The following is a 27,885-nucleotide window of genomic DNA, read 5'->3' as shown; positions in this document are numbered from 1 at the left end:
TACCATGAATAGAACACAAATGTTTAGTTAATTCTTATGTAGACTTATGAAGTAAGAAAAACAGTAATTGTTGTAATACACTAGACACAGCCTTAATATGGAATCATTAATGCATGCAGACCTTTGAGGCACGGATTATTGAAGGTTTTCTTCCTAGTAACCGTATTTTATGTAAGGAGATGTAAAGTTATGGATTACGGTGGTATGATCAAGGTGATCTGCCAGTTAAATTTCAATACTTTACAACCATCATGGTCCTGGTATAACTTTATTGCTTTTTAAATTGAAGAAAAAAATCAAATACAAAGGTAAAAGCACATACAGCTGATGAAAAAAACATGTTAATGAAATTACACTTCTTGTCAAATTAATAAGGTGTCTTGGTCTTGCACATGATATAATTCCCTCTTGTCGTGACTGGTTGTGCAAAGTAAACTGAATATTCACATAAGCATTAAAAATTTATAGACCAGACAAAAACATCACCCTAAATATTTGACCTTTAAGTCTGACATTGACCTTTGTGCTAGGGATATGAGTTTTGCATTTGTCACTCACTGTCTTTTTTAAGCGAATGTGCCAAGTTGTTTTTTTAAATTCCATCAATGCATGACTCTTGAAAGCGATTGGCCAGACAACAAGAGCTGTCATAGGAGACAGCGGGCTCGACTATGTCGATGCTGGACAGTGAAACTGGGCACATCTGAAGAAACTAGAGCTGTCACTGGAGAAAGACTCCAATTGTGGATGAAGATATTGCACAATAGCCTGAATCTATATAAAAAATATCAACTTAAAGTAATAAGAGAGGTAAAGATAAAATGTATCAAAACACTATATAAGTATATCCTAAGCCAAAAGGGGCATAATCCATTAAATATTGGTGCCTGAGTTATGCAGCTTGTGTCATATAGTGTGGGTTATGATGCTGAACAACTATTTTAAGTTTGAATCAAATCCATTCAGTAATAACAGAGACAGAGTGAAAGTGCATCAAAATTTTAACGTAAAATTTTAAGTAAAAAGGGGGAATAATTAATAAAAAATTAGTGCCAGAGTTATGCACCTTGCGTCATATGGTGTGGGTGATGATGTTGAACAACTATTTTAAGTTTGAATCAAATCCATTCAGTAATAACAGAGACAGAGTGAAAGTGCATCAAAACTTTAACCTAAAATTCTAAGTAAAAAGGGGAAATAATTCATGAAAAATTGGTGCCAGAGTTATGCACCTTGTGTCTTATGATAAGGGTAATGATGTTGAATAATTGTTTAAGTTTGAATCAGATCCATTCAGTAATAACAGAGATAGAGTGAAAGTGCATAAAACTTTAACCTGAAATTCTAAGTAAAAAGGGGAATAATTCATGAAAAATTGTGCCAGAGTTATGCATCTTGTGTCATATGATGTGGGTGATGATGTTGAACAACTATTTTAAGTTTGAATCAAATCCATTCAGTAATAAAAGAGGTAGAGTAAAAGTGCATAAAACTTTAACCTGAAATTCTAAGTCAAAAAGGGGGAATAATTCATGAAAAAATGGTGCCAGAGTTATGCACCTTGTGTCATATGATGTGGGTGATGATGTTGAACAACTATTTTAAGTTTGAATCAAATCCATTCAGTAATAACAGAGACAGAGTGAACGTGCATCAAAACTTTAACCTGAAAATCTAAGTGAAAAGGGGGGATAATTCATGAAATATTGGTGCCAGAGTTATGGCCCTTATGTCAGATGATGTGGATGATGATGAGGAATAAGTGTTTCAAGTTTGAATCAAATCCATCAAGTAATTACAGAGATAAGTTGAAAAAAGAGAAAGTGCACCAAAACTTTAACCAAGGTGGGGACGCAGAAAGACGCCGACGCCGGGGCGAGTAGGATAGTTCTCCTTATACTTCATATAGTCGAGCTAAAAATGGTACTGACTAAAGGAAAGATGAATTTCTTTAACCGCTTGGGAACTAATAAATCAAAACTATGAAATAAATGAACTGAAAACACGATCGATATAATTCATCAATTCAACATCACTGCCACTACTAGACAAATTTCTCAAATATTTCATCTGAGTCTGACATTAAATGTGTTATTTACTTGGAGCAGCAGATCTAGCAGTCAATAATTCAATATTCTTTCTGGCAGCATTAATAAGATATTGCAGTGAAAGGTTACAGACAAAGTCTAATTGACACCAATCATTTCCTGATCCATACACACTTCTTATTAATCAAAAGTTCATGTTTTCTTATCAGGCCAGATATGAAAATGTTAGTTTTCTGTTGGTGGGAACAAAATTGTCTTTCAGACACCATGATAAACATCATAATGTCTGGGTATTAAACAAATGTATGTAGGTCACTCAATAAATATGTAGACTGAAGAACTAGCCAATATTAAGTTTGTATGGTTTTGAACCATAATGTCTCTGCTACTTATATGTAACAGATCTGATACTGTTACCATAGAGAATGCTTGTTGTTTAAGTAATAGGTGTGCAGAGTGTGTGGCTCGCATCAGCCTCGTTTTCATAACGTCAACATTGTTTACATTTGTTTTCATAATCAATTTAATCATGTTTTTAAATCTATTGAAAACATACTAAAAAGCTTCTGTAAATACAACCCGGTGCATCATTTGAAGAATATTCATCTAAAGAAGATATCACTCTTACATAAACAAATACTTTTAACTGAAAAATGTAGATATTGGTGTTCTTTTGTCATTCATTTCACTGAAAATCATAAAATAATCTATTCATGGGTGTACTATGCCTTATAAACTTATTAAAATAATGCATTTATAATTGAGCTCTCTAATCCACAGCACAAAAGGTAGCTGTAAAATAGCCAATGCTCTAGACTAACTTTGCTGAGGTGGAATTTTCGAAGTATGTACAACTACATTAAATCAGTTGTAATGACCTTAAACCTGACCCCACTGACTCTGTATGCAATCCCAGACTTGATTTTTCTATAAGCTACTTATATGCCAAGTTTGATTTCAATCCATCAATCAAAACTAAAGTACTGAGCTGAAACTGGTTTAACAGTGACCTTGACCTTGACTCCACTAACCCCAAATCATGGTCTTACTTTAAGTTACCTATAGGCCAAGTTTCATTTCAACCCAAAATAAAGTAAGAGAACAGAAACCAAATCTTAACCCCACTCTTCCATGCGCCCAACAACATCTCCAGTTTTCAACTTCGAAAAACTTGGTTCAATACATATTCACCATGTGTTGTGAAAAAGTTATGTAACTGTACTTGCAGTTATTGATGTTTCTACATTTTAGACATCAGAACATCAGTTGGGCTGCAAGGGGGTTGTAAAGTTATTAAATAATCTCTTCTTTGTACTGTGCGATGTTTTTCTATTTCAATAACCACAGTTACAAGCCGACATGTAAATCATCAGGTTATAACAGTACCAATTAATATGCTAAACTGCACGTAAGGGGGACAAAGTTGTAATGCCAGTCTACGTATTTATTGAACAACCCTCGCACATGAGAAAACTTTCTATAAATGTTAGAATGAATAAACAAGATTTTTTTTTGTATATATTATTTGTGTCCGAAGATACAGTTTCCACTGATATGTGTTACATAAAGATCCTTGTGCTGAAAGTTCCACAGTTTTTTTCCTTTTTTTCCAGTACATAACAGTTATTGGCAGCACATCACTACCTCTCACATATCCTGATCATCATCAGTATCACCATAATCCTCTTCATCTTGTTGCTGAGGGTGAGACTTGTCTTCCTTTAGCAGCGGTGTCTCCCTATCTTTCTCCTGTAATTCATAAATTAGCTATGAACTATTGACAATAGAGGGATGAACATATATGCCATGTATATTTCAGTTATACCATATAATTACAGAACATGCAGGTTTCAACTGCTTAAATTTGTGCTCTCAACATAACAAACATCAAGATCTGTCAAAGAACAGCAACGCCTAACTATTCAAAAGCCTTGTCACAAAAATAGTTAAATATAAATTATGAATATCAAAAGTCAAAAAGGGGCCATAATTTCAAGAAAATCTAAACAGAGTAATAAAATGTGTGCAATGCATATTAGATCATTACAGTGAACAAACTTGTGACGTTTCAATCTATTCTCACTGTCTGTACTGAGATACCAGCTTACATACATCAAAAGCTTAACCAGAAAGGGGCATAACTTATTAAAAAGTGTAAAACATAGTAATGGATCCTATGCATTGCATGCCAGATCATCACAGTAAACAAGACTTAGTGAAGTTTAAATTCATTCCCACTGGCAGGTACAGAAACAAGCTGAAATACAAATTACTAAACTGAAAATGGGGCAGTAAAGATGCAGAAGAGAATTATGGAACCTGTGCATTACATGCCAGATCATCACAGTAAGCAACTGTGAATTTTCAATCCTTTCTAACTGGTGGTTACTGAGAGAAACTGAAATACAAATTGCTAAATTGAAAAAGGGGCATAACTTGGTAGAGATGACAGAGTTATAGTACCTATGCACTGCATGCCAGCTCATTACAGTATACAACTGTGTGAATTTTCAATCCATTCTAACTTGTGGTTACTGACAGACAAAGTGCTAAATAAACAAGAGCTGTCTGTAAGACAGCACGCTCGACTTTTCTCAAGGCTTGACTCTGAATAAGAACTTTGCCTGTTAAAACTTTATATAAACTTGAACCAAAAAATTCTAAGTTAAAAAGGGGCATAACTCTGTCAAAGTTCAAATCAGAGTTATGGGGATTGTTTCTCTGGTGTAGACTTTGATAGTAAATAACTATTTTAAGTTTCAAGTCAATAGCGTTGATAGTAACAGAGATATTTGACTTTATCAAAAACTTTAACCAGGGCGAGTGCAATAGTTCTACTTTTTCTTCGAAAAGTCAAGCTAAAAAAAAGGCAAAACTATGTAAAATTGCAAAACAGAGTTATGTAATCTGTGCACTATATGTTAGAACACAATAGTGAAAACGTATTTGAAATGTCAATCAATTCCCATAAATGTTACTTAGATACCAGTTTACACACAAAACATTAACCAAATCAGGATGCAGAAAACATGTGAGTGCAACAGTACCTATAATTCTTTGAATAGTTCAGCTTCTAGTAAAAAGCAGGGTCAACAATATTCTTAAAAAGAAGTTATACGAGCTTTTTACAAAGACAGTGTGACCTACAAATTAATTATTGTCTGCTGAACAAAATGAGTTTTATTATTAATTTTTACTGTGTAATTATATAAATAGAGTTAAAAACTTTTCTTTTAATTAACTTCCTCTGCTGAAGACTATCCACTGTTAAATATGTAACTAGTTGTAATGATAACATTTACATAATATGCAAGTGATTGAGAAAAGGTATCTTCTAAAAATTCTTTTTGCAATGATAATTTTTATTTTGACTCCATTACTATTGAAGAATTTTAAAGAAAGCATTATCATAAAGTTAAGGATTATGTGAATCGAATAGTAGAAATCATTCCGACAGTTATATAAATAAATAATATACATAAGAAGTTGTTTGAAATGATAAGCAGTTTGGAATACTAACTGTATACTGTGAAATCATAAATATTCGTGGGGGACTAATTTTCGTTGATTTCGTGGTTAGTCAATCCACGAAATTTAATCCCATGGAACAGGTAAAATCCCCATTCATTTTATGTTCAAAAGTTGAAATCCACGAATTCATATCCCCACGAACTTGCCGTTTTGACCAAAACCACGAAATTTCATGCCCACGAAATTAAATGATTTCACAGTAAGTAAGTATTGTCACATACACAAAAGAAAGATCAATAGATCTGTTTTCAAAGAATCAATAAAACTTTCAAGATTTTAATAGCAAAAAATGAATGAACGTGCACTACATATTAAACATATGTGCCAAAAATGGTCTGTCAGAGGTAACTGGTTTGTAATTTTCGGTCACAAATACGCTGTAGGTCCAACAGCTCTCCAGTTGTTGATTCTAAACAATTTTCGGTCTATATACCACTTTCACCTTGGTCTTTGAGACTGTTATCCTTAAGTGATCTATTCACCACCAACATATATTTCTATGATATTAATTAACCTTATGTTTGGGCGATCAGAAAACATTTTTCACTGGGACCTTGATCTTTGACATTGCCTCACCGACACAGGCAATCATCCTATATATAATATGCAGTTTGAAAGCTGTAGACTAAATTCTCCATTTGTTTATTTGGTTCACCGAGGGCCTAACATGAGACTTCTTCCATGTTTTGAGGTCCAGTCAGCAGATCTTCCATGTGTTGAGGTCCAGTCGGCAGAATGAATGAATGAATGAATGAAACTAACAGATCCTTCAAAGAGTTGACATAAAGTTTTATTTACAAAAAATCTATAAAATTATTTTCAAGTTCTATATTGTTACATCTATACAAAACACACAAGACACTAACTGCTATTTACAGATGGCACAATCTCATTTTATATGACTGAACATTCTACCCCTGTCATCCCAATTCATCCTTGCCTTAAATAAAACAAACAAAAATTTTTTTTTGCATAACTAGAACTAAAGCTGTCACTGTTAAATGGCATATGCCATGCATGCTTGGGTTTATTGTCTATCCTGGTGGAATTATCTATAATAAAACAGCTGGACAAGAAATTGCAAGAGTTACCAATGTCTCCAGCAAGGGATTGTCAGATGATACAGCATCTTATTCAAAGTAAGAAAAATGTTTATCAATCATGATTATATCTATTAAATATATAACACCGAACTTCATTTTTAAATTAGTGGGGAAGCTGAAAAAAGAAAAACTCAAATTGTACTTTATCATATAAAAGGGAAGTAATTTATTTTACCAACAAAAAAAAGAAAGTTAACTTGGATGCCTGTGACCTTGACCTTTGAGACAGGGGTTCGTGTATTGCACACAACACACTGTCTTGTTATGGTGAATATTTATGCCAAGTTATGTAAATATACAAATTATGAAATATGCACAAAAAAGTTACCATGCAAGCAGACCAAAAACAACAACAAACAACAAAAATCTTTTTTGTCTCCAAGTGTGACTTTGAAATTGAGGAATAGGTCTGGATCTTACATGCCACAAATCAGTTTGTTATGGTGACTGTTAAATTGCTAAGTTACTTGAATATCAATCCATGCAAAGTAAAGTTAATGACCAAACAAAAAAACTGACCTTCTTTTTACCCCTAAGTGCAACCCTGGCCTTTAAGAAAGGGGCCTGGGTCTTGTATCAGACATATCATCTCATTATTGGGAACATTAAATTTTGTGCCAAGTGATTTTGAAATCCCTTAATGAATGGTCAAGTTATAGACAGGACATGAAACATACCCTATTAACCTTTGACCTCCAGGTGTATCCTTGACCTACATGTCATCTCATTTATTCATTGGGAAATTTGTGCCAAGTACCGTATTTTGGTGTGTATAGGTCGCACTTTTTCTACCCATTTTTCTGCCTGAAAAAGTTCCTGCGACCTATACAAAAGAACATTGCCAGCAGAGTTTTTTTTTCGGGCCAATTTTCTGACCGTAGCTCTCGCAAAATTACGTGCATCTGTTACGAACGAACAAAATAGATAAAAAATATCAATATCGGCGGCCTTTCAACCAATAGCGGTTACTTTCAATAATATATATCGTAAATAACCCATACAGACTATTAAAATTACGAATTACTTTAATTCAAAGATGTTTTTGCAATTTCAATTACGTTTGTTTCTACTTTCGTTTTACTGGACGCCATGGACATGTACTCCGGGTTGGATAAAGTCCGGACAGATCCGTCATCCATTTCAAACATTGTTTATACTAATTCTTAGCGTATTAAAAAACTTAAAAGATAATTTTTTACTTTTGATTTTTAAATAAAAGAAAAAAAATCCAAAAAGAGATATTTTGTTAATCTCAGAATCAAAAGAACGCGGTTAATAACATGACGCGGAAAGACGTTATAATTGCTATGCAAACAATTCACATTTAAACTTGCATAATTACAGAATGTAAACGCAAACCGTCTGCTGCCAATTAGTGTCAAAAAGCCGCTTTTCTTTGATGTAGTCTGTTACCGATACTACTGTTAGTACGAAACGGTTGGGATCGAAAATAACACTGTCCGATTTCCACCAATCAGGTTCTGATAATAATTCAGTCCGCGGCATCAATATGGCCGCCGCCATAACTTTTTTGCCGGTAAATATTAAATATTGCTGGGGAAAAAATCCGAAACTTAACTGCGACTTATACGCTAGAACTTAAATTTTCCGACCATTTCCAGAGCAAAAATTAGATGCGGACTATACTTTACCGCGACCTATACACACCAAAATACGGTAATTTCAAAATCATTTGAAGAATGAACCCTGACACAAAAAAGACTCTGCTAACATTTGACTTCCAAGTGTGACATTGACCTTGGAACTAGGGATCTGGGTCTAATGTGTGACATGTAGTTTCATTATGGGGAACATCTGTGCCAAGTTATGCAAAATCCCATCATGGATGGCAGAGTTATGGACCTGACACAAAACAAACCCTTCTAACCTTTGACCTCCAGGTATGATATTAACCTTGGAGCTTGGGGTCTGGGTCTTGTGTGGAGCTCGGGGTCTGGGTCTTGTGTACGACATATATTCTCTTATTTGGAGCATTTTAGTTGAGCAAAGTTATCTCTAAATCCCTTCATAGATGGCAGAGTTATGGACTGGACACAAGCTGTGATGGATGGATGGCAGAAGGATGCAGCACATTTCTATGTCCCCCATTTTTCCTTCGAAAAAGGCTGGAGACAAGTAAAAATGTATACCATGGAAATAAATCAGACATTACTGATTCTAGAGTCATGATTCTAAAGCTCTGCATGCCTTGTTGCCACTTACCTAAATAATTTTGAAGTTGATACTTTGCATATATTTTAAGTTATGCTCTTAACAAGCAAAGAGACAATTATTGACAATTCAAATACTAAATACTGCCTTTGGTAACCATAATTATATCTTTTATTGAGAAACTAATGTTAAAGCATATCTGCCCTTCTAATATTCATCATTTCTTAATTGTTACAACTGGCTTTTATTTTCACATTCTTTACACTTCTGTCAGATAACAGCCGGCTGTTGTCAGAAAACAGTGATATCACATACATGCATTGTCAGAAAACAGTGATATCACATACTTGCATCGTCAGATAACAGTGATATCACATACTTGCATCATCAGATAACATCTTACACTATAGCTATTGCACCTAAACAATACCTTTTCATATGAAAATAATTTAAATTCAAAATTTCTACATTTTCATCATGTAAATAGCAGTATATAGAACAAATACAGACAGACAGATAGACAGACTGACAGACTTTACCAATGGGGTGATCATCTTGTGCTGTAGGTAAAAAGCAACACAATTCATGTGCATTTGAATAGAATACAAACATAAACATTAAAGAAGCTGTGATTTTGCCTCAATGTACTTGGTGGAAAATGCAGTGTTATTGCCTTTAGTAGCTTTTAGAAGGGAATTAATATACTGTAATAATTTGAAATCAGAACTAACTGTTTTATCTCCCTTTGATAACAACTCATAAGTCTTCCTTCTTTTATCATGTTCTAGAAACATTTTTAATTACAAACTAAATATTCTGTTGCACAAATTCAACATTCCCCACAAGATTTAAGAAAAACAAGAGTGATGTCAACAAGATATGACACATGCCCCCTGAATCGCTTGACAGAATAATAAATCAAGTCCACAACAGGGCTTTAACTCCAGGAAAAATAATCTGACATGAAATTCTTGCATACCAAGTTTCATTTCATGTGGACCGAAGTTAAATGAACAACGTACATATACAATAGCGTTTGTATTTTTGCTTAGTCAAAAAGGGACAAAACTCAAAAATAACAAGACAAGGGAGTCCAGATAATATGCACATAAATATATCCAGTTTCATTTGTATTGACCAGTCGCCATCTGTCAATCAAACATATCTATGATCCAGTAAGATCACACATGTAATGCCGTAATTTTCCTTTAACAGCTAGCTGATACATAAGCTGCTGTCCTAAAAATCTAGTTAAAAACACTGCATTTTATTTTAAGATGGTTGAAATTTAGCTAGAGCTCACAGTGCAAAAATATTCCTTACCCTTAACTGAAAAAACTTTAGCCTCTAGAGAACTGCAAACTTTTCATGGTTCATACAGAACTTTCAAAACAAAATTCAAGTACTTTTTAAGGTTTTTTCCCCAAGTTTCAAGGACTACAAAATCACATTTGTCGGATTTATTTCTTTTACTCATGACGAATTCTGTCAATTTTCTACAAAAAGGACAATAACCCGGAAATGACCTTCAATTCAGCACCGATAAAATTTCACGTTGTGATAATTGCCACACCAACCCCACTCCCCCAACCCCCTTCTACAACTGCATGTAAAGTTATAAAATATAATATACATCCCATTTTTCACACAGGCATATAAAAGTAAGCTTTAAGTGCTGGCTTCATTTAAACACATTTTTTATTTTAAATAGTAAATACCTTACAAATTTTCAAATGTTGAATAATCAAAAAAGAAAATGAAATCGCGCAGAACCCCAAAACTGGGTACTGGAGCTGTGCCTATCATGCTCTCAGTGAAATACTGCTGACTGGTCGTATGCCAATACCAACCCCCTAAAACTAAATTTAGAAATTTCATCAAAAATAAGTGACTATGATGTTGGAATTATAAATCTCACATTGAAGCTTACAGTTTAATTACCACAAAAGAGGAATCATTTATAAACAAAATGAATACGAACATACGTAATTTCAACAGGGGAAATGGGGTCATTCCTTGATTGGGGCCTCAATAAAAAATTAAACAAGAGGACCATGATGGTCCTGAATCGCTCACCTCTTCCCACATGACCCAGTTTTGAGTATGACATCGTTTTTTCTATTATTTGACATAGTGACCTAGTTTTTGAGCTCATGTGACCCAGTTTTGAACTTGACCTAAATATTATCAAGATAAAAATTCTGACCAATTTTCATGAAGATCCATTGAAAAATATGGTCTCTAGAGAGGTCACAAAATTTTTCTATTATTTGACCTATTGACCTAGTTTTCGAAGGTACGTGACCCTCTTTTGAATTTTACCTAGATATCATCAAGGTGAACATTCTCACTAATTTTCATGATGATCTCATGAAAAATATGGCCTCTAGAGAGGTCACAAGGTTTTTCTATTTTTATACCTACTGGCCTAGTTTTTGACCGCACGTGACCCAGTTTCGAAACTGACCTAGATATCATCAAGGTGAACATTCAGATCAATTTTCATGAAGATCCATTGAAAAATATGGCCTCTAGAGAGGTCAAAAGATTTTAATAATTTTAGACCTACTGACCTAGTTTTTGACCGCAGTTGACCCAGTTTCAAACTTGATCTAGATATCATTAAGATGAATATTCAGACCAATTTTCATACAGATCCCATGAAAAGTATGGCCTCTAGAGAGGTCACAAGGTTTTTTTATTATTTGACCTACTGACCTAGTTTTTTAAGGCACGTGACCAAGTTTCAAACTTGACCTAGATATCATCAAGGTGAACATTCTGACCAATTTTTATGGAGATCCATTCACAAGTATGGCCTCTAGAGAGGTCACAAGGTTTTTCTATTTTTAGACCTACTGACCTAGTTTTTGACCGCACATGACCCTGTTTCGAACTTGACCTAGATATCATCAAGATGAACATTCAGACCAACTTTCATACAGATCCCATGAAAAATATGACCTCTAGACAGGTCACAAGGTTTTTCTATTGTTTGACCTACTGACCTAGTTTTTGATGCCACGTGACCCACTTTCGAAATTGACCTAGATATCATCAAGATGAACATTCAGACCAACTTTCATACAGATCCCATGAAAAATATGGCCTCTAGAGAGGTCACAAGGTTTTTCTATTATTTGACCTACTGACCTAGTTTTTGATGGCATGTTATCCACTTTCGAACTTGACCTAGAAATCATCAAGGTGAACATTCTGACCAATTTTCATGAAGATCTCATGAAATATATGGCCACTAGAGAGGTCACAAGGTTTTTCTATTTGTAGACCTGCTGACCTAGTTTTTGACCGCACGTGACCCAGTTTCGAACTTGACCTAGATATCATCAAGATAAACATTCAGACCAACTTTCATAAAGATCCCATGAAAAATGTGGCCTTTAGAGAGGTCACAAGGTTTTTCTATTATTTGACCTACTGACCTAGTTTTTGATGGCACGTGACCCAGTTTCAAACTTGACCTAGATATCGTCAAGATGAACGTTCTGACCAATTTTCATGAAGATCTTGTGAAATATATGGCCTCTAGAGAGGTCACAAGGTTTTTCTATTTTTAGACCTACTGACCTAGTTTTTGATGGCACGTTACCCAGTTTCGAACTTGACCTAGATATCATCAAGTTGAACATTCTGACCAATTTTCATGAAGATCTTTTGAAATATATGGCCTCTAGAGAGGTCACAAGGTTTTTCTATTTTTAGACCTACTGACCTAGTTTTTGAAGGCACGTGACCCAGTTTCGAACTTGACCTAGATATCATCAAGATGAACATTCTGACCAACTTTCATAAAGATCCCACAAAAAATGTGACCTCTAGAGTGGTCACAAGCAAAAGTTTACGGACGCACGCACGCACGGACTGACGGACGGACGACGGAAGCTGCGTGATCACAAAAGCTCACCTTGTCACTATGTGACAGGTGAGCTAAAAAAAAACAACATGTAATTTCAAAATGAAGATCAATAAATGATACCGAAAATTTCACAAAACATAAATAAAAGGGGAAAAATATATAATTAATCTGCATGTTAATGTGTTCAGTATGTTCAGTATGTATATTTTGCTTTAAATAAGAAACAATTTTGAGCAGGTTATTATTAGACAAGTATGCCCACGGGCAGAATGTCGAGCCCGCCAACTGTCAAGTGTGACCTTGACCTTAGACCTAGGGACCTTGTTCTTGTGCAAGACACTCTGTCTCATAATGGTGAACATTCATGCCAAGTTACATCAAAATCCCACCATGCATGAAGAAGATCTTTCGAAATGCTCCGGACAAACTTCAATTTGTCCTTTGTCCTCCAACTGTGACCTTGACCTTTGAGATAGGAACATGGGGTTTGCGCATGACATGCCTTCACATTGATGTAAACATTCATGCTAAATATAAACAAGATTGGTCCATGCATGTCAAAGTTATAGTCCGGACAAAATCGGACGGACGCACGCACATACACCGAACCATCAAAAGTGGCGACTAAGTCGAGCTCACAGCAAGCGGGCTAGACATAAATGCTCTTTATAACACCTTCAGACAAAAGTAGTTGCACCAGCACTCGGGCAAAACCCAAACACATTTTATAGAGTTGATATACAAGTCATTAGCAAACTTATTAGTCACAACTATATTTTGTAATGAAAGAAATATTTCCCAACATTTAAGGGAAGATAATTCAGAATTATCATATCTGTCATTGTAAAGCTTGTCTGTCAAAGCTTTAATTAGCATTTCCAGACCAAGTGACCCAAGAGGCAGTGATAGGACATTTGGCGACTGGTCAATTTTGTATCAGACCTGTAGGAGTTCAGATGAACTTGTAATATTGTTAAGTCTAAACAAACAGCGTAACTCAATTATGATAATCAGATATAAAAGTCCTGTCAATATGGGCATGTCCATTTCATGTTGAAGATGCACACCAAGTATCATTTAAACTGAATGAAAAATGAAGGAGTTAAGTACACAAGGTTCAGATGTAGCTGTAATACTGTTAAATCTATAAATCATGGGGCATAACTCAAAAACTAATGATCAGGCATAAAAGTCCTGATAATGCACGCATGTCAACTTAATGCTGAAGATACACCAAGTTTCATTTGACGAAAATGGTAGCAGCTGAGTGACGGATGGAATGATGGATGGATAGACAGTTCAAACATTATATCCCTTCCGAGTTTTGAACACCGGAGGAGCATAAAAATATGTGCAGTGTAATTACCTCAAAGTTCTTTCTGTTGCAACTAAAAATCATAGTATTTGTAGTTCTTTATACCTTTTATCTGTATTTTCAATTTCTAAATCATTGATATTTGTGAGGGACTACTTATTGTCAATTTCGTACTTGAACAAGAAACTGGAATCTTAACAAGTAAAATTCCTACTTCTTTCATCATTCAACTTGAAATCCATGAAACATATTCCTGTGAAATAAGGTTTCTGATAAACCTGCAAATTATATCTCAATAAAGTAAACATTATCACCATATTGACTTTCTAAATTTAAACTTTCTTCCTCACTATGTTTGTTTCAAATGATACAAAATGTACATGAAAATGAAGTCTTATTCTTAATACCGTATAACCCCGTATTAACGCCCCCCCCCTCTAATTAACGCCCCCCCACGTTTTTTTGGGAAAATAAAAAAATCTTACCTTCAAGAACTGGTCCTAGATCCAACACAATAATATCCAGATAATAACAATTCCATAACAATACAAATGAATTTCAAAAAAACCCACACTTCATTAACACAAACTTTTAAACACGTCAACAGGCATGGCACAAATAAATCTACTGTGTGTAAGTACTGAATATGCTACGTGCAGGTAAATCCACATAAACATCTGGGCTATAAACACTACAGTATTGATCGAATTTAACTCGGATCACGTCACTCAGCGCGCGACTTTACACAGATTCCCAGTACGATGACGTATCGGGTTAATATGTCAGTGCATGAATTGGGATGAATAGGGGGGCGTTTATACGAGTTACTGACATTGTTTGGATCAAATTTTTCGTAAAATGCATCGCCCCCGGGGGCGTTTAAACGGGGTTATACGGTATGTCTGTAAGAAATCTGAAAAAGAGCATGCTTAACTTAATCATTTACACCTTTGACACTGAAGCTACCTGAACAATCTATAACTTGCATTAGGGCCAAAAACTGAAGCATAGAAGGTTGTGAAACATGGGGATGGTGTCATAAAAGTTACAATAGCAGTTCTGGTAGAAGGGTTCACAGCAGCTGTAAGATAGGAACAATAATAATACCTGAGATTTGGGTTTCTACAATAAGAAATAACTACATGTAGATATAGGGATAAGTTAATTTATTAACAGAGGGTGAAATTTCACACCTGTATAAGCACTTGAAGGATTCTTTATTTTAATGAGCATTTGAGGAGTCAAAATTTAGATCCTTCAAGTCTTCAAACAATTAAGCCATATAGTACATAAATCTATTCAAATGTGAATTAATCACAAACAGGAATAAATACTGGGAGAAATAAAATTCAGAAGTTTCAAATTTGAGGTGATTTTGGATGGCAGCTAAGGCATATGGAAAATGTTTGTTTTGATTTTAACATTTGCATTTACTACTAGAACATCCATAATGGCAAACGATACTGCATTCAGTGTACATTTGGATGCAGATTATTAACAACGTAAGTAATGTTAACATCAGTAACATCATTCATTATTTAGCAACTTCATTTCTGAAATCTGTTAGAATGGTGAAACTAGTTGAATGTTTTCTATTTCGATTTGATTTTTTATAAAAGAATATTACATAGATATATACCTGATTTGAAACACACCTCAAATTTATATCTCCCTTATATATACATGTAAGATGTACATTTATAACACCTCAGTCTGCAGTTTAAATCCTGTAGATAAACAATGCTGTGACTAACTGATTTTGTGTGCAATTTTCAGCATGTTTCTATTACTATAACTGGGATTTTCTACACTTGTATACATGTAGATATTAAGCCTCTTGATATCTCAAAATTCTCTAGTGTTTATCAACCAAACCTACTATGTATAAAATGTATATTAAACTGTCCTGCTTTTCTATAAGAATAACTTGATATAAGTTTCACTGCATCATCATCTAAAATGTATTCTGCTTCAGGAATCTATCATCACCTTTGTTCTTGTTTTGTCTAGTTTCAGTATTTTAGTTAATGCCAGAATTTAAGTTAATGCTAGTTTTTTCAGTATTTCTGTGCTATTTGTAGTGGACAGTGCCCATCAGTGCCATTTTCTTCCACAAACTTCCCAACATGAACCACATCTGGAGAACAAATGACTTCAGACACACTGTCAAATATACATGTCGAGCATACAACCTCCAGGTTGGAAATCTCACCTTCTGAACTTACAGACTGAACAGACAGAGAAAAGAGATACTAACAAATGAAAAGCTACAAGTTAGGTACTGATAGCAACATCCAAAGTAAGTTCTTCATTAAGTTTGAGATGGAAACCAAAAATGAGAAAATGATATCTACAGGTACAGTATTGGAAGCTACAAGGTAAAGTCTCTACAATCCTTACAACAACACTAAGTTTAAGTGTATACCTATGGGGCTAACAAAGCTAACAGCTTTGAAAAAATGAGCAAAGATCTAGCTGATGCCTGTGTTATATTAACTGCTTATTGGATGTTAAACTTCTAAAATGTGATAATGGCCAAAACCAACAGAAGTATGAATTTGTATAAAAACAGCATTTCTCTTGATAGTTTGGAAACTTCCATGCCAGCTGTTGATTAACATCAGGCATCAAAGAAAATGTCTGCCTTACTAATCAAAGTATAAGGTATTCTGAAAGTGTAAACATTATTTTAATTGAAAATGATTTAATGATATTTTTCTAACATAAAAATAATCAACAAATATCTACAATAACCATATACATCTACACTATAAAGTTACAACAGATCTACACATTACTTTCATGACTTACCCTGAGTCCAATAATTTTATCACTAAGTATTCTTAAATCTACAGGGTTTTTAGTGAACATAAGTTCTTTGGTCAAGCTGTTAAATTCCTTGTTAGTGTCTCTCTGTTTCTTCTCCAGTTCCAAAATCTCCTGGTCTGTTTGATCACAGATTCTGTTAATAAAAACAAGTGCTGTAAAATCATCATGCCACCTATGATTGCCTGTCAGAGAAACTGGCCAGGTCTTCAGTCTTATGTCTGCTATTAACTTGACCTTTAACCAAAGAGCTATGAAAATAAATACATCTGCAAGTTAAAAGGCATATAGAACTGAATGAGATCTCGTTTTATCGGTGTATGAAAGCGAAAGCAGAAGGATAAAAGTTTGTGTCGTAAAAAAATTTCAATCAGATCATTTGTTTATAATGTTAATGGTTTTTTTTAATGTTTCTATTTTCTACACGGGGAAGGAATGAATTTATGATTGGAAGTTTGAGAAATCAACAGTGTTTGTTTTAAAATTGGACCTGATTCAATGCTGACCTTATCGTAACTTTTAAATAAGATAACGCCGGTTAACGCAGTTATATAAGACTATGCGAGATTATCTCCTGTTGCGATTCTGTGTATTTTATACTTCTTTGCTTTAACCTAGTAGTCTTCAACACAACAAGGGTCATTATCTGACCCAGAGTCATCAAACCTCACAGGATTGTTATTCAGCCAGGGAAGTTGTGAACCTGTGGTTTTAATTGGATTTCACACTGCCAGACCAGAGTTGTAGGCCCTGACTTAGTCAAAAATATACATAAATAGGGCCCAAGTTTATGTCGCATGTACCTCAAAAAGTATTTGACCCAGGATTATGAAACATTACAGGAATATCATTCAGCATGTAAAGTTGTGCACATGGGGTTTTGTTAGATATCACTCTGTTATGACCTTTGACTTTAAGTTAACAATATGCATGAAAGGGCATAAAAGTTTGTGTTGTGTATATCTTAATAAGTATTTGACCTAGGGTCGTGAAACATAATAGGAATATTGAAGGTGTTTTTGTCACAAAAACATATGTCTCCCCCTATCTATACCTATAGCTCTGGCGGCCATTTTGTGCAGCGAAACGGAACGTGTCGCGATATGCACAACTAGGCTTGGTACTGATCACTCTTGTGAAGTTTTATCGATATCTGTCCAGCAGTTTGAGCTGTGAAAGCTGCACAAGATTTTTTTATTTTTAGCTCTGGTGGCCATTTTGTGCAACGAAGTGGAATGTGCCGGCAATATGCACAACTAGGCTTGGTACTGATCACTCCTGTGAAATTTTGTCGAAATCCAGCCAGCAGTTTGACCTGTGAAAGCAGTGCACAAGATTTTTCTAGTTTTGGCTCTGAAGGCCATTTTATGCAGCAAAGCGGAATGTGCCGGCGATATGCACAACTAGGCTTGGTACTGATCACTCCTGTGATGTTTCATCGAAATCCAGCCAGCAGTTTGACCTGTGAAAGCCGGACAAAATTTTTCTATCTTTTAGCTCTGGTGGCCATTTTGTGCAGCGAAGTGGAATGTGCCGGCAACATGCACAACTAGTGAGCGAGTTGGGTTTTACGGCGAATCGACACAAAACGGTCATATATCGCAGAGGCATGCACAACTAGGCTTGGTACTGATCACTCCTGTAAAGTTTTGTCAAAATCCGGCCAACAGTTTGACATGTGAAAGCCGGACAAGCTTAATGCGGACGGACTGACGGACGGCAAAGGCAAAAACAATTATATGTCTCCCCAAATTTGGGGAGACATAATTATAGAGCATGTGAAGTTGTGCATCTGGGATTCTGTTCCAGGTTTTTGTCAATCAGACCAGATTTATGGCCCTTGACAGGGGTGTGGAATTCCTATGTCCGACTTGTCCGACTTGTCCGACTCGGGACTTTTTGACGGCGGACAAGTGAGTTTTCGCATTCCGTTTGTCCGTGGACAAGCACAAATTTTCTGGTTTGAAATGAAAAAAGGAAAGAAAAATTTAGAAAGGCTGAACAGTGCTTCAAGTTTACGGAGTTTATGAAAGAATTTGGCGTATGAAGCGGATGTTTCTTCCGCCGAGGGCCTCTCGATTTCTCCAGTTTTGGGTAAACAAATACTGTGTCTAAATTTAGCAGCTCTTTTACTGCTTTCTGATTGGTTCCCTGTCACAATTTCGCGTGATTTTGCACACGGTAACTCGGCGAATAGAAACCGGAAACGTAAACAACAAGCAAATTCGATGAATTGGAATCCCCCGCCGAAAGGGTCAGAGTTGAGGAACGGCAAAAAAATATATCCTGCAAAAAGTTAAGAATGTTACCAAGAAGCAAATAATTTCATTAGTCAAATCAAATTAAAAGAAAATGAAATGTTTGTTTGGGTGGGGGGGGGGGGGGGGGGTGAGGATACAACAGTTTACATGTTGATTATAAATATTGGTAGAAAACGAAAAATGAAAAAAAAAAAAAAAAAAAAAAAAAATGGGGGGGAGGGGGGTGACCAATGTAAGGTGGTGACCAGGTGTAGGTACACAACATCACATGTTTATAATAAATGTGCATGGAAAAGAATGGAAGAAGTTTAATGAAATTCTTCCAATTGGTTGGTTTGTTATGTACAGATCTGTGGATTTTTAAACAATTAAAGGGCAATAACTAAATGGAAAATTGACCAATCGAAAAAAAACTTGAAGGGCATCGTCGCAGTATCTTGGTTCATGTCTATTTCAAGTTTGATGAAATTCTACCTGCTAGTTACTGAGCTGCAGACGGACATTTTTCATTAAATCAAGGGCAATAACTCTGAGGGAAATTGACCTATCAAAAAAAAAAAACTTGACGGGCATCAGCGCAGTATCTTGGTTCATGTCTATTTCAAATTTGATGAAATTCTACCTGTTAGTTACTGAGAAATGGCTGCAGACAGACATTTTTTATTAAATCAAGGGCAATAACTCTGAGGGAAATTGACCAATCAAAAAAAAAACTTGACGGGCATCATCGCAGTATGTTGGTTCATGTTTATTTCAAGTTTCATGAAATTCTACCAAGTAGTTACTGAGAAATGGCTGCGGACGGACGGACGGACTGACTGACGGACTGACGGACGGACAACGCCATTTCAATACCCCCCTCCCAATTTCATCGGCGGGGGATAATTATCACAAAGTTTTGGATAAATTTGTTGTTAAAACTTCGTCTGCAAACAAAAATGGAAGTCAACAGTCAAAGCATAAAGAGCTAGCTAATACGAGTCAGGAAGTTTCATGTTGTTTTATTTTCTAACAGTCAGAAAGTGTTATGCTTTCTCACATGGTTTCACATGGCATGATAAGCAGTCTTTTAGGTATTTCTGTTGAATGTTCGATGGCCTTGTGCACGAATACAAGCTTAAGTGTCGGAAGCTTATTTTCAGCTACAGTATTACACTTTATTATGTTTGTTTTTGTTACTACTTGTAGATTATTGTCCAAAATAATTATTTGCATGCTAAAATGTTGAAAATCCGGGCAAGTAAGTTTTGACTGTGGACAAGTAGATTTTTAAGTCTCGTTTGTCCGTGGACAAGTGAAAAATATTCAGATTTCCACACCCCTGCTTGACTGTCAAAAATATGCATATTAAGGGCATACAAGTTTGTGTCGCATGTATCTCAAAAGGTATTTGACTTGGAGTCGTAAAACATTAGGGGATTGTTACATAGCAAGTGAAGTTGAGCATCTGGTGTTCTGTTTGGAATTGTACTTAACCTGACCAGAGTTATGGTCCTTCACTTAATGAAAAATATACATAAAGTCCTTAAAAGTTAGCATTGCATATTATATCAAAAACTATTTAACCTAGTGTCATGAAACCATGTACAGTGACAGGAGTGGGGGTACAGGAGGGCTGCACCTGTGTCATATAGACACACATCAAGTTTAACATTTTATTTAAATTGATGTATTGTCAAAATTTGGGAAAACAGACTTACTTCTGATATTCTCTACTTAGAGCATCTGTCATAGCTAGAGTGTTTTGTATCAACTGTTTGTATGTTGGACCTGGTGATGGCAGTTTCACAATCTCGGTACGTCTTACTTTCTTGCCAGGCTGATGGAGATCCTTCAATTTACGCAGGTGGAGATAATGAGAAATCAATGGACTTCGCCCTTGTGTGTTGAACTTAACACGTTCATATGTAGGTCCAGGCCCGATCTGATGTGACTGAAAAATAATTTTTTTTTTTTTTAAACAACTTTCTATACATTCAAGTGGGTTGAAATGACCAGTCTTGTTTTATGTATCTGCATCATCAAACGTTCAGCGTTACTGACTTGCTTTACCATATGCATTTCATCATTTTTCATTCAGATACTGAAATGTATACATTTTCTCCAAGTAACTTCAAAGCTGCCAACATTTTTTTGTATGTTTTGAATTTTTTATAAATTGTATTTTTGCAATGTATATTCTGCAAAGCACTTCTGAGCGTGTACATGTGCATGTGGTGTAATAATAACAATTATATATCTTAAACACAAAAGATGCATGAGGTCAAAAAAATATATGTATCTTCTTTTAATATCAGTATAATTATGTCAGTTGATAAGTAAACAATGCTCCTGTACTTATTACTTGCACTGCAATGTCATCAGGAAAATGAAATTTTACCTAGTAAATGAATAAAACAGATTCTGATTTTGGATGCATTGTCTTTCATCAAACTGTCACCAGTAAAATGGACTGATGAATGAATTTGTGACATCTGGACTGGTAATCTTATATTTTGCCTGTCTAGCTAATATTAGACAAGAGGGTCATTGACCCTAAAGTGCTCACCTGTGTACAAGGCTTCAAGTGTGTTTGTATAAGTATAGAGTTAGGTTTCTTCTATGTTAGCCTACATTATATACATGTCACACACATTTTTGAACCTAGGGCAATAATTTGAATAATTACGGTAGACATTACAAATCTGATATCACAGGGTAAATATCAAGGCTCTAGCTACTATTGATTCAGAGAAGAAGATTTTCAAAGTTTCTTATATATAAGCCTATAGTAAGTACATGTCAGACACTGGCATGGCCATTTTATTGACCTTAGGGCAATAATTTGGACAATTATGGTAGAAAGTCAAAAGTCAAACCCTTATATCACATGCCAAATATCTAAGCTCTAGAGAAAAGGATTTTTAAAGTTTGATAGCTGAAAACCTATTTTTAACCAAACAGACCCATATGTTCAATGGACCGGAACCATTTAGCAACTTTGAAAGAGGGCTACCCAGAGATCATTTGTGTAAAGTTTTATCAAAATACATTCAGTAGTTTTGGAGGAGATGTTGTTTAAAGAAATTGTAGATGAAAAGTGACCATGCCCTCTGGCGGCCACGTTTTTTGACAAATCAAAAAAATTTGAACAGTATTTGTAGAAGGTCACACAAGGACAATTTGTGTTAAATTATTTTAAAATCAGGCTAACAGTTTTTATACAAGAAGATTTTCTAAGTTTCTACTATATACATAAAGGGAAAAGTGACCCGGCAGTCATGTTTTTTGGCAAATCAGAATAATTTGAACAATCTTGGTAGAGGGTCACACAAGAACCATTTGTGTGAAATTATTTTAAAATCAGGCTAACAGTTTTTATACAAGAAGATTTTCTAAGTTTCTTCTATACACATAAAGGGAAAAGTGACCCGGCAGTCATGTTTTTTGACAAATCCGAATAATCTGAACAATCTTGGTAGAGGGTCACACAAGAACCATTTGTGTGAAATTATTTTAAAATCTGGCTAACAGTTTTTATACAAGAAGATTTTCTAAGTTTCTACTATATACATAAAGGGAAAAGTGACCCGGCAGTCATGTTTTTTGACAAATCGGAATAATTTGAACAATCTTGGTAGAGGGTCACACAAGAACCATTTGTGTAAAATTATTTTAAAATCAGGCCAGCAGTTTCACACAAGAAGAATTTTTAAGTTTCCACTATATACATATAGGGAAAAGTGACCACTCCCTAAGGCGGCCATGTTTTTTGACGAGTCAAAATAATTTGAACAAGAGCTGTCACTAATGGTGACAAATGGCCCCGCAGCACCTTTACCTTTGACCTGGTGACCCCAAAGTCAGTAGGGGTGGTGTACTCAATAAGTACTATCAGAATGTGAAGTCTGAAGGTCCTGGGTGAAGTGGTTCGCGAGTAAAGTGCCTTCATGCAAAAAGTTAACGTTGGCCCCTGTGACCGTGACCTTTGACCTGGTGACCCCAAAGTCAGTAGGGGTGGTGTACTCAATAAGTACTATCAGCATGTGAAGTTAGAAGGTCCTTGGTGCAGTGGTTTGCGAGTAAAGTGCCTTCATGCAAAAAGTTAACGTTAGCCCCTGTGACCTTGACCTTTAACCTGGTGACCCCAAAGTCAGTAGAGGTAGTGTACTCAATAAGTACTATCAGCATGTGAAGTTTGAAGGTCCTGGATGCAGTGGTTTGCAAGTAATGTGCCTTTATGCAAAAAGTTAACGTTGGCCCCTGTGACCTTGACCTTTGACCCCAAAGACAATAGGGGTGGTGCACTCAATAAGTACTATCAGCATGTGAAGTTTGAAGGTCCTGGGTGCAGTGGTTCGCGAGTAAAGTGCCTTCATGCAAAAAGTTAACGTTGGCTTCTGTGACCTTGACCTTTGACCTGGTGACCCCAAAGTCAGTAGGGGTGGTATACTCAATAAGTACTAACGGCATGTGAAGTTTGAAGGTCCTGGGTGCAGTGGTTCGCGAGTAAAGTGCTTTCATGCAAAAAGTTAACGTTGGCCTCTGTGACCTTGACCTTTGACCTGGTGACCCCAAGTCAATAGAGGTGGTGTACTCAATAAGTACTATCAGCATTTGAAGTTTGAAGGTCCTGGATGCAGTGGTTCGCGAGTAAAGTGCCTTCATGCAAAAAGTTAACGTTGGCTTCTGTGACCCTGACCTTTGACCTGGTGACCCCAAAGTCAGTAGGGGTGGTATACTCAATAAGTACTAACGGCATGTGAAGTTTGAAGGTCCTGGGTGCAGTGGTTCGCGAGTAAAGTGCTTTCATGCAAAAAGTTAACGTTGGCCTCTGTGACCTTGACCTTTGACCTGGTGACCCGAAAGTCAATAGAGGTGGTGTACTCAATAAGTACTATCAGCATGTGAAGTTTGAAGGTCCTGGATGCAGTGGTTCGCGAGTAAAGTGCCTTCATGCAAAAAGTTAACGTTGGCCCCTGTGACCTTGACCTTTGACCTGGTGACCCCAATGTCAGTAGGGGTTGTGTACTCAATAAGTACTATCAGCATGTGAAGTTTGAAGGTCCTGGGTAGAGTGGTTCCCGAGTAAAGTGCCTTCATGCAAAAAGTTAACGTTGTGACGAACGAACGAACGAACGAACGGACGGACATACAGTTGAAAACTAATATGCCTCCCTTCGGGGGCATAAAAATACTGGTAGAGGGTGACATAAGGACATTTGTGTGAAATTATTTCAAAATCAGACCATCGGTTTAGGTGGAGATGTCGTTTGAAGACTTTTCTATCTTTAGCTCTGGCGGCCCCTATGTGCAATCAAGTGGAACCATTTGAATAATTTTGGTAGAAGACCATCCAAGGAACATCCATGCCAAGTTTCATCAAAATCCATTCAGTGGTTATGGAGGAGATGTCTTTTAGACACAATTGCTGACGATGGATGGATGCACACATGCACGACGGACGCTGGACACAGCGTGATCACAATAGCTCACCATGAGCATTGCTCAGGTGAGCTAAAAATTGGGCAAGCAGAGAAAAGTGACCACGCCCCCTGGTGGCCAGGTTTTTTGACGAATCGGTATAATTTGAACAATCTTGGTAGTGGGTGACATAAGGACCATTTGTGTGAAATTATTTTAAAATCAAACCGTCGGTTTAGGAGATGTCCTTTGAAGATTTTTCTATTTTTAGCTCTGGCTATGTGCAACCAAGCGGAACCGTTTTAATAACTTTGGTAGAGGACCATCCAAGGAACATCCATGCCAAGTTTCATCAAAATCCATTCAGATGAACTGATGCACGCTGGAAACAGCGTGATCACAATAGCTCACCATGAGCATTGCTCAGGTGAGCTAAAAACTAGATATATTTGCAAGTTATGCATGACTTAAAAAACTAGAGCTGCTTTTTAGAAAAGCGCATGTCTCCTACAACTGCCTAATCATCTGAATAATTATGTATCAACCACGTACCAATGCCTTAGAGTGCAGATAAAGGCATCAACCATGCACCAATGACTTAGGGTGTGGATACTGGCATCTGTGTATCGATAATTTAAGGGCCATAATTCCAAAGTGCTTCGGCCAATTTGGCTAGTTATCGAATTTTGCCGAGGACTTATTGGCAAACATATTTTGTTCAAGTTTGGTGAAGATCGAATGAGAACTGTTCCGACTTAAGAGCACGGACAAGCACAGACCAACAGACAAACGGACACACACACACACACAGAGGAGTAAATCAATATATCTCCCACCACAGTGGTGTGGGAGACATAATAATCTGTGTAGCATAAATACAAAAATAATTTATGTTCTTGTTAACCTCCTCCCGTTTCCGATGTTCTGTTCCTGCTGTTGCTAGCCTTGACTGTGTTATTGTTGTTGGGACTTGTGATGATGCATACGTCATCCTAGTCAAGTCTCGGGTCATTCCAGGGGGAGTAACTCCGTATGATACTTGGTCGGTACCTAGACGATCCACCATCTTTGCAAAGGTATCAACGTCAAGAGAGTAATCCACTGCAATTAGAAAGTAACATTGGCAAGCCAGCAAACAGATAACATTACCACTTCAGCAATGTAAATTCCATGCAATTACCTTTAAGAATTTAAATTTTGTGATTTATCAAAAAATTTCAGTAATACATATCAGTAAAATAAGACAAGGAAATACATAAAAAACTGGTTTTCCAAGATAAAAAACATTCTAAATGACTCATTTTCAGTCATGTTTTAATATAGTTTGAGTAATTAAGCAAACATGTTTTTTTCTGTATTTAGTGACAATGACCTTGACCCCAATGGCCCAAATGCAATTATGGCCTTTGTCTTACTATAAGCAATCTATTGTCGAAGTCTCATTGATTCTTTTTATATGAATTTGAGTTACTGAGAGGATACTGTTTCTCTATATTAAGTGACACTGACTCTGACTTTGACCCGACTGGCCAAGTCTTTTTTCCCTGCTTTTAGTAACAAAAAACTTGACCACGACCCAATGTGCAATCCAACAATGGTACAGTGTACTATGAGGATACCAAGCACCATCCACACTGAAACTTTTGTCAGGTTTACACTGATTTGTAAGGTATTGTCAAAGTCTTGATTGAAATTACCGAACAATACAGAGGGTACAAAAAACTCTGCATAAAATCAGTTCTTTATCTACATTAATTATCTCAACATCTTTGGTATTTTATATCAAACACTAAAAATAATTAGAATAAACTGTAAGCACCTGTTTTGTTCAAGAAGCATCCATGTTCCTCTTATCAATAGATTAAATTCTCAAGAATATACAAGTGCAAATGTAATTGAAAAAAAAAACATAGACAAATAATTCATGAATATGGTGATACAACACATGTGAGGGTAGAAAAAGGTTGTTTCCCTTGCCATTATGACAGTTAAAGAATGTAATATTTCAAGGCCTGTAGCTTATGTCACCTCAGCTGATAACTTTCTCAAGTGCACTGCAGTAATACAAGTGACCTAGTTTTAATTGTTCCCCTTTATCAAAATTTGAGTTACTGTAAAAGCAGAAATTTTTGTGAGGGTTTAATTTTCGCTATATTCGCGAGGCCCTACATCTCTGGAAAATTAATCCTCGTATGAATATTCACTATTAGCATATTAATTCTAATTCAAGTATGATACCATTTTTACAATTTTGCGAATATTAAACCTCGTGAACATACCCTTAATTTCAAATTCGCGAAATTCTGACCCAGCGAAATATGTACTTTTACATTATTGTGCAGAATCTGTTGTTTTTTTTAAGTAACTCTGACCAATTTGGCTGCCATTTGCTTACACCCAGTTTCTGGTTTTTGTTTTGGGTTAAGTCCCAATTTTTAACATTATTTTGGACGTATAATGGTTGAATCTGCCTTTTTCTCCATAAAAATCAGGCAGAGGACTATTGAATTCAGATACAATACTTCCTATCAATTTGTCATGGAGAATATATGCCTTGCCTGAGGACTGACCCCTCAAACCCAAGATCTGTAAATCTTGCCCCATGTACAATCAAACCATGGTATTAATATAAGCTCCAAAGAGGCGAATTTTCAGTGGCTCCCTTCATGGAATTTAAGTTACTGAGCATTGTTTCTCTATATTAACACTGATTTTGACTTTAACCCCACTCACCACATATGCAATCCAAACCTTGGTCCCATTATAATCTTCCTATACTGGTCACATTTCGTATCAAAATTTAATTCAAAACTAAAAATATTTCAAAGACATGAGTCAAATGCCAACAACCTGTCTGACCACAAACAAATGGCATTGGGTTTTCAAGTAATCAGCTTTGTATACACCTTGATTAAAACAAATGCATTTGAAAAAAAACTTAAAATTATGACAAAAACCATATTAAAATACAGAAAACGTAGCACCTAGTGGGGTTCCAAATTATTAATTGATTGCAGCTGGTTTACAAGTTTCTTTCTGTACTGCAGATGTAAAAGTTTACAATGTGAACATAGTATACACATTTATATTACAACTGCATTCTCATTAGCTTAAGATCTTCAGCGCTCTCGGTTTATATACTGGATTTGGACGGGTGCGCTGAAGTGTACTCCGTAGGGAAATCATACCAATAATCGTGCCAGACACGCTCGCGTTTGTACATTTTAAAAGAAATCGGCAGCAGCACTTTCTAATCAGTTAATATATAGTAAAATCTACCATTGTGCCAAATTTTACGCATTAAAACCCATAATTGATGGCAGAACTACCTGACAATTTCAAACTGGTC

The 27,885-nt window shown here is 35.9% G+C and overlaps 1 protein-coding gene across 4 annotated transcripts in view; it reads right to left on the bottom strand.

Moving 5' to 3' along the window:
• Positions 1-251: 251 nt before the first annotated feature.
• LOC123566574 (protein FAM227B-like) overlaps positions 252-27,885 on the bottom strand; it is a 44,145-nt gene continuing 16,511 nt past the window's right edge. Inside the window, exons 8-12 of one of the 4 annotated variants that reach the window (XM_053549729.1) lie at positions 25,441-25,637; positions 20,834-21,066; positions 16,858-17,008; positions 15,154-15,168; positions 252-3,797 (exon numbers count right to left, since the gene is read on the bottom strand). In XM_053549729.1, coding sequence (XP_053405704.1) covers positions 3,696-3,797; positions 15,154-15,168; positions 16,858-17,008; positions 20,834-21,066; positions 25,441-25,637 — 698 coding nt within the window. In that variant the 3' untranslated portion in view covers positions 252-3,695. Of the gene's footprint in view, positions 3,798-9,393; positions 9,415-14,097; positions 14,120-15,153; positions 15,169-16,857; positions 17,009-20,833; positions 21,067-25,440; positions 25,638-27,885 lie in introns of all 4 variants that reach the window. The other 3 variants (XM_053549732.1, XM_053549728.1, XM_053549731.1) reach the window with 3 other exon arrangements.

Source organism: Mercenaria mercenaria, chromosome 8, assembly GCF_021730395.1.
Source record: "Mercenaria mercenaria strain notata chromosome 8, MADL_Memer_1, whole genome shotgun sequence".
Taxonomy (NCBI): Eukaryota; Metazoa; Mollusca; class Bivalvia; order Venerida; family Veneridae; genus Mercenaria; species Mercenaria mercenaria.
This window is presented reverse-complemented; position numbering and strand designations above follow the sequence as displayed.